The sequence below is a fragment of the Bradysia coprophila genome, unplaced genomic scaffold (assembly GCF_014529535.1).
Source record: "Bradysia coprophila strain Holo2 unplaced genomic scaffold, BU_Bcop_v1 contig_235, whole genome shotgun sequence".
In the NCBI taxonomy this organism is placed as follows: Eukaryota; Metazoa; Arthropoda; class Insecta; order Diptera; family Sciaridae; genus Bradysia; species Bradysia coprophila.
In genome coordinates, this window is record NW_023503496.1 from 231,292 (window position 1) to 239,788 (window position 8,497).

The window sequence follows — 8,497 nt, forward strand, 5'->3', positions numbered from 1 at the left end:
ATATGGCGGCATATTGGAGAGTAGAACATAGTTTTAGCGTCGCAGAACGTGTGTTCCTCGAGTTATTTAGGATTTAATTTTGATGGCAGCACTGAGAACACGTTACGTAATTTATGAATGATCCCACAGCATCCGAAGTTGTTTTGAAATTGACAATGAGAGAGGACCTTTTCTCTGCCACTTTTCTCTAGATCCAAGACTCTCCTTTGTGTAGAGGCTACTTGTTAAGTGCCATTTAAAAGCCAATTTCTTTGCTGAAAATTTTTATTTGAACAAATTCTTCTGCGCAAACACATGAGATATATCCAATTTTAGTCGTTCGCTTACCTCGTTTAAACAGTTTGTTTTTTGAGTCAGTGACCGTCAAAGCAAATTTTACTAATTCATCACGTTCGCGCACATATACATAAATGATACGAATCCCATTACAGCTATTACAGCAACAACAGATCAGTTGTCTATTTGATCATTCAATTTGCACAGAAACATATTTTTGAGTAATCCACTGTGAATATTGATGGCTTGTGTCGTATTAGATCACAAATTGAGTTATATTCCGCAAGCCAGCCCACACTTTGATTTATTCCGGTAAAATATTAAATCGAAAATTGAAGATTTTTGTGGAATTTTTTCGCTCTTCAAATCACTTTGCTTTGCGTACGAGTTGACCAAAGGAGAAACCCAGTACATGACCTGTTTTTTTCATGCCAATTCGTGACTTATAGCTAGCTGAGTATGAGTAAATATACAACTTTTTCAATGCAAAGAGAGGCCATTACAATGTTTAAGCAGTCAATTTTCGTTCGTTTATATGAATATGTTTGTCTCAGAAAACATTTTATCCATATTTCGAATTTCGGTTGATTGTTGCTCCACCATCATCAGCACATGAACTTCTCGTAGTTTCTCGTTGTGCGATAAAATCGTGGAAAATTTACATTTTATATCAACAGGCAATGAACAATGAATTTCTAGTTAAATGCATTCTCATAAATTAAAACAATTTACTTTCGACATTCAAACGTATGTACTACAAAATCAACAAACAATTTAATTCTTCGCACATTTTTATGCTTAGACGACAATAAATGAGTTATACTGGTTTATGGTCTCCATAATTTAACGTGTGGTGGATAAACCATTTTCATAAATTGGTACATACAAGGTTTACTGCTGTATCTATACAGTCCGTTTTTTTTATTTCGGAGCACATTTGAGATATTTTAGAGTTTTAAAAGTCATCGATTTCATGGCATCGGCCTATAACAGAAGATGCGTCCGTTTCACACTTTCTCGCAGGCGCACTTTTTATTTTGAATTTGAATTTTTCGTCATTTTAATTTTTTTGTTGTTTTGCTACGCAAAGTGTTTAATTTCCGGTTTTAATATTTTATTTTAGAATTTGGAGGTTCGATACTCTAATTTGAGACTGTGCGAATAACAGAATTAATATAAATAACTTATTTTGAAGTTTTATCAGATTTTTGTCGTAAATTTTTCATAGATGAATAGTATTAGTATAGTTCTTCGGTAACGCGTAACATTTATTGACATTTTCAAGGTTATACACACGTTACAAGGCAGCGTCAATGTATAGAAGCACGACTAACCTTTACCCTACTGATTAAAATTTTTCAGATTTGGTAATTCAAAGAATTTACGACACATTTGTCGATTCAATACTAAGAACACACATTCTTATTCTACGGACTATAAAGGACCGTTCAGTGTGTGTGGCTTCTATTGAGACCATTTATGGAAGAAAATCAAAGCCTAGCTTAGAAGTTTCTTGAATTAAATTTAATCGCGAAAGGTAAGTTTATCAATGGCGGTAAACTCTGACATTTGTTTCAACTAAAACTAAAATCATTTTAGACGAAGAGGAAAGTCTTATTAGAATAATTTAGATGCTAATACTTTGGAATATCGCATAAAAAAATCTTCGTAAAGGTTAATACGAACATTCGAAAATTTTCTGACGAAATGCCTAAAGCTGGGTTATGAAACAAAAGCTCTAGATTCATCGAAATTCAAAGGAAAAGGAAGAGCCAATATGCCGTAATTTGTAAGAAAAAACATGTGTAAAAGAGACAAAAAGAACTGTTCGAAGTTTTATGAAGTACTTTATGAAGTTCCAATATTCAGCTCAAATTAGAAAAAAAGTTTTCATTCAGGCGGAAAAAAACTTCACATTCCCTCACCAGGTAGAGAGCCAAAACAACAACTTTTTCTCTCACCTTTTCTTCTACTTTTCGTTACAGTGGCATCACTTTTCGTTTCCAGTGACATCAATTTTCGTACCCACTCAAGTCATTTTCGGACGTTTTCACCACCTGGGTCAAAAACAAAACTTTTCGTACCTAGGACCAAAAAAGTGCGACTTCATCGCACTTTTTCTTCGTCTGATAATATACTATTTCGACACAAAACATGTTTTCCACACAGAACATGTTTTTCCATGTGAAACACATTTCTTATCTGAACCATGTTTCCCATTTGAAACATGTTTTCTATCTGAAATATGTTTCCCATCAGAAGCATGTTTCGAATCTGAAACATGTTTTATATCTGAAAAATGTTTGACATTTTAAACATGTTTTCCATTTGGAACATGTTACTTATCTGAAACATGTTCCTTATCTGAAACATGTTCTTATCTTAAACATGTTCCTTGCCTGAAACATGTTCCTTATCTAAAACATGTTCTTATCTGAAACATGTTTTTTACCTAAAATATTTTTCTATTGGAAATATGTTTACTATCAGAAAAGTGTTTTCCGTTTGAAACATGTTCTCCATTTGGAACATGTTTTCAATTTGAAACATTCTTTCCATCTGAAATTTGTTTAATATCTGAAATATGTTTCCTATGTGAAACATATTTTTTATCTGAAATATGTTTCCCATCTGAAATATGTTTTCCATCTGAAGCATGCTATCCATGCGAAACATATTTTCCATGCAAAAAAATATCTTATAAAAACAACGAATACACTATCTTTAGTCGTATTGTTAACGATAATAAACAAACCACTGTTGCTACTTTCATCTACAACTGATTATAAAATTAACTGACTTTCCCTGTTTACATGGACCAGACTGTCAAACAGCTGAATCGAAATAGTCCACAAAATTTAAAGTCGCGCGGCCACTATACCAAAAAATTAAAAGTCGGCCACTATACGACAAAAATCTGATAAAACTTTTAAAAAAAGTTACTTACAGTGAACGACATCTCAAATGTCTCACTGTCATTTTTTTCAGAGAATGTCATTGTGAATTTGCAATGACACAATAAAATTCTCAGAAAAATTTGACAGTGAGACATTTGAGATGTCGTTCACTGTATTTCTATTGATTCTTTTATTTGCCCGGACGTAAATTACAGTATTGAGCCTCCAAATTATAAAATAAAATAATAAAACCTAAAATTGAACACTTTCTGTAGCAAAACAACGAAAAATTGAAAAAGATGAAAAATTCAAATTCAAAATAAAAAGTGCGCCTGAGAAAAAGGCTGAAACGGACGCATTTTTGCTATTTGACATTAATGACTTTAGAAACTCTAAAAAATCTTACTGTCGATTTACATAGCAACGTAAAAGTGACAGATGCAAAAATTTTCTCATACGGCAACTCGAAATTTCATTCATAATTTTAATTTTATGAATGAAATTTCGGGTTGCAGTATTTAAAAAACATTGCATCTGTCACTTTTACGTTGCTATGTAAATCCACGGTTACGGTGTTCGAATTTAGTTTGAACACACTGTAACCGTGGATTTACATAGCAACGTAAAAGTGACAGATGCAATGTTTTTTAAATACTGCAACCCGAAATTTCATTCATAAAATTAAAATTATGAATGAAATTTCGAGTTGCCGTATGAGAAAATTTTTGCATCTGTCACTTTTACGTTGCTATGTAAATCCACAGTAAGTCGATGAATCTTGCGATGCAGGTGTCCTCTCGCTCGTATAAGTACGAATGTCCACATGACCCACAAATACAACACCTGGTAGATAACTGATTAGGATACATAACAATATATGAAGTATATACTATATATGCATACTATATATACATACTATATATGAAGTATGAGGCAAGATGTAATTTACTGCGACAGTGACAGTTTGTTGGGCAAATGGTATTTGCTGTCACAGTGACAGTTTGTTGTGCAAAGAGTAATTTACTGTCACATTGACAGTTTGTTGGGCAAAGGGTAATTTACTGTCACAGTGACAGTTTTTTGTGGAAAAGAGTAATTTACTGCCACATTGACAGTTTGTTGAAGCAAAGAGTAATTTACTGCCACATTGACAGTTTGTTGAGGTAAATAGTATTTTACTGTCACAATGACAGTTTGTTGGTCAAATGTGACAGTTTGTTGGTCAAATGGTAATTTACTGTCACAGTGACAGTTTGTTGCAGTAAACAGTAATTTACTGCCACATTGACATTGACAGTTTGTTGAGGCAAAGAGTAATTCACTGCCACATTGACAGTTTGTTGAGGCAAATAGTAATTTACTGTCACAGTGACAGTTTGTTGCAGTAAAGAGTAATTTATTGCCACATTGACAGTTTGTTGAGGCAAAGAGTAATCTACTGTCACAGTGACAGTTTGTTGAGGCAAATAGTAATTTACTGTCACAGTGACAGTTTGTTGGTCAAATGGTAATTTACTGATAATTTTTTGTGACAAAGGGTAATTAACTGTCACAGTGACAGTTTGTTGTGGAAAAAAGTAATTTGCTGATAGTGACAGGTTGTCACAGCAAAGGGTAATTTACTGTCACAGTGACAGTTTGTTGCAGTAAAGAGTAATTTACTGCCACAATGACAGTTTGTTGCGGCAAATAGTAATTTACTGTCACAGTGACAGTTCGCTGCGGAGAAGGGTAATTTGCTGTCAGAGTTTGTTGCGACAAAAGGAAATTCATTTGATGTTCTGAATTCTTTGGAAAATTAGATTACGTTGGATGCTGCGAAAGTAACTCATTACGTGAGGTAATAATTAACTTGTACAAGATTTTAGTTATTTTTGTGTTGCTGTTTGTTATCAAAACTTTATTTATGATTCAAATGCCAACATTTTCACTTCATCAACTGAAGCGGCTTATTCTATCCAAATGGTATCAGATGATGGACGCTTTTTAGCATACGAACAGTTAGCTGTGATTATGCCTTGAAATTGTGTCAGATTTTCAAATTTGTTGCGAAAAAATGTCGCCGAATCGTTAGCATTGTAAAACACGGCGTCTACGCAAACATTTTTGTAGAGATTGATGTGAAAAGCACTCTTAATTTTAGTGAAATCAATTCCAATAACCTTCAAGGAATTGCCGCGGAAGTCGATGTGTCGCAACAATTTGTTTCTTCGGAATAATTTCCTCGGCAGCGATTGCAATCGGTTTCCTTCGAAAGAGATTTTCGTGAGTCCTAAATTTGTGCGGAAAATATTTCCGTCAATTGTTTCAATGAAATTTGCGGACAGATCAATGATTTCCAGATACTCCATTCGTTCAAACAGGTTTGTCGGTAGGGTATCCAATATATTGTCCGATAGATAGATCTGACGGAGATTCAGGTTATGGTTGAAAATTCGCTCATCTATTGCTTCCAATGAATTATTGCCCAAATCAACGATCTCTAGCCGTGAATTATTTGTGAATAATTCGATGGGTAGAAATGGGAGAAAATTTCCTTCCAAATAGACTTCTCTCAGCATTTCATTCGCTTCGAAAGTGTGTTCGTTCATTTCCACCAAGAAATTGCCTCGAACATTTACCAATTCAAGATGTGAATTATGTTGGAACAAGTGACCGGGCAATGCATCTAAGCGATTGGACGCTAAAGAGACTTTTCGAAGTAGGGCGTTGTTTTCGAAGAGAGTTTCATCTATTGTCTCGATGAGATTCTTACCAAGATCGACCACTTCCAATGCTGAATTGTTGTGGAATAAATGTCTGGGCAGAACTTTCAGCTCATTTGACCACAAATAGATCTCACTGAGCCTTATGTTTGTTTCGAACAATCGGTCGTCTATGGATTTCAATAAATTTTTTCCGAAATTGATTACCTTCATCAGCGTTTTGTTCTGCAATAGCTGTGGGGGAATAGATTCCAACTCATTTGATGCGAGGAAAAGTGCACTAAGTTTGAAATTGGTGCTAAAGGTTTGTTCGTCAATGGTCTTGAGAGCATTGTTAGAGAAATCGACGGATTCCAATTCTGAGTTATTTCGAAATAAATTGCTGCCAACCGATTCCAAACGATTTACTGCAAGAGAAACTATTTTCAGGTTGATATTCGCATCGAAAATTCCATCGGCTATCGTCTCAATGGAATTTCCACTGAAGACAATCACTTCCAGCAAGGAATTGTTTTCGAATAAAGTCGGCGGCAACGCTTTTAAGACATTCGAGTAAACGAACACTTTCGTCAGTTTCGAATTTCTGCTGAATGTAGACGCATGCAGTAATTTGAGCATATTATTGTTGAGTTCAATTGATCGTAAATTCGGCAGATCCCACAGAGAATCTTCATCTAATTCCTCAATGACATTATGCAACAATCGAATGCCTTCCAAATGTTCTAAGTTCTGGAAATTTGACCGACAGATGCGCTTGGTATCAATCGACACTGACCTCGTCTTTTCTACACTGAGGTACTTTAGGTTCTTGAACATACGTCCAACATTATCAGGAAGAAAATGCATTACACCACCCACAAATGCAATCCGCTCAACATCCCTATCCTTCTGTTCACGTTTATGAGAACCGGTGACAGAATTTGCCAGAAAATTCGGTTTTCGAATATTCAAATCAAGCAGCCAGCAACCATAAATCCCATCACTGTTCCACTGATAAGTGCAGTGCAGATTGATTTTAATTGTTGCTTCGCTTACCGAACTTCCGGATTGTCTAACAGTTTCGTTTATCCAGCGTGTGAAGGACGTTAACTTCGTGTAGATGGCAAATGAGCCAATAGCAACTTGTCCGATAGTGTTTGTGCGAACCACTGATACAATTCCACATTGAACCCAAGCGGAGCCAATGATCACAAAATAACCGCCGCCAGAATCGCCTTTGTTGGGTGTTCCGCTACCCACCCCGCAAAACGAACGTTCCGAAGAGTACCTCAAAACAGATTCGAAATAGCGAACTGTTAGGAGTGGAAGAGGAGATGCGAATGTATTTGAAGTACCTTGCAATAACATTATCGGCTCTGTAACAGTACGAATCATTCAAGGCCATTGAGTCGGTTTGTCTTGGAATTCCTTCAGCAGTTCCATTTTCCGTTAAACCCCAGCCGACCACCGTTCCTTTATCTCCTTCAATGGTATCATCATCCATGGGCACGCAAACTGGACGAATTTGACTTGAAAATGTAACATTTTCGTTGAGAACCAAAATGGCAATGTCTGCGTCATATTTCTCTTCGAGTACGTTCCAATCGGGATGTACATGAATTTGAGTAACATTTCTGTTAACAACTCCAGACTCATTTGTCGCTGTAAGATTGTAAGCTCCAAGACGTACCGTCAACTCATCAGGCGAAAGAATAACATTTGAAAACTTCCCGTGGATGCAATGGGCGGCTGAAATGTGCAATTTTTGTGAATCCGGTCCGCATTCACTTTCACGAACAGAACCGGATGTCTGCTGTAAATCATTACCTGTGAGCACATGCTTGTTGGATATTATTGTACCGCCACAGAAGTACTTTAATGAGCCAGAATAATGCAGCGCCGCAATAAACGGCCACTCGTCTCGAAGCACTTCATTTCCACCTGAGATGAGTTCACGAAATAAATTTACCGTGCCACATTCGATGGCAGTCCCAATGTGGATTCGGTCAATGATGATTATCGCGAAGGCTAAGCACAGTAAGTGATAACGTTGGTTCAGCCCAAGATTCGACATTTTTTATGTTGGAGTTTGGTGTCCTGGAGTAGGTGAACCGGCGATCAGAATGTGGAATAAATACAGTAAATGTCAACCAAATTTGTGTCTCAGCTGGTAATAGTCGGCTCGTAAAAACACCTGTTCACTCATCTTTATGCGCTCTATATAGTCATATAAAACCGGAAACGAGAGCATAAGCAGTATGATTGTATGAGTGGAGAGCATAAGCAGTATGATTGTATGAGTGGACCAGCTGATAAACCAACTGAAACATGTAGGAAATCCACATAGCATATCCATTTGTAATCTCAGTATCTATAGTCAAAATTCGCCGTGTTCGGACGTATTAAACTCTTGTTTTATATGAATCAATCACTCCAACCAATCTCCCAATCTTCAACCAAACAAACTGAGACACAAATTCGGTTGACATCAACTTTAGATTCATAGGGAAAATGTGAATAAATTCTTAAACTTAAATCTCCACACGACTTCTCTTGATACTTACCATTATCACACTAAGCGCTAAGAATCAAAAGAAACGAGCCATCAGAACAGTCGGAGCGTTTGCTGCGACTGAGCCC

General features: G+C 36.2%; 3 protein-coding genes across 3 annotated transcripts in view; 2 read left to right on the forward strand and 1 right to left on the reverse strand.

Moving 5' to 3' along the window:
- Positions 1-8,497, forward strand: part of LOC119077315 (fasciclin-2-like) — a 385,563-nt gene that overhangs the window by 143,634 nt on the left and 233,432 nt on the right. The gene's annotated exons all lie outside the window — the stretch shown is intronic.
- Positions 1-8,497, forward strand: part of LOC119077311 — a 113,958-nt gene that overhangs the window by 7,702 nt on the left and 97,759 nt on the right. The window lies entirely within an intron of this gene.
- LOC119077314 (protein artichoke-like) lies at positions 5,058-7,949 on the reverse strand. The gene is made up of 3 exons (XM_037184482.1): positions 7,685-7,949; positions 7,213-7,606; positions 5,058-7,145 (listed from the first exon to the last, which is right to left on the reverse strand). The coding sequence occupies exons 1-3, from the start codon at positions 7,929-7,931 to the stop codon at positions 5,123-5,125; spliced, it is 2,664 nt and encodes an 887-aa protein (XP_037040377.1). The 5' UTR covers positions 7,932-7,949; the 3' UTR covers positions 5,058-5,122.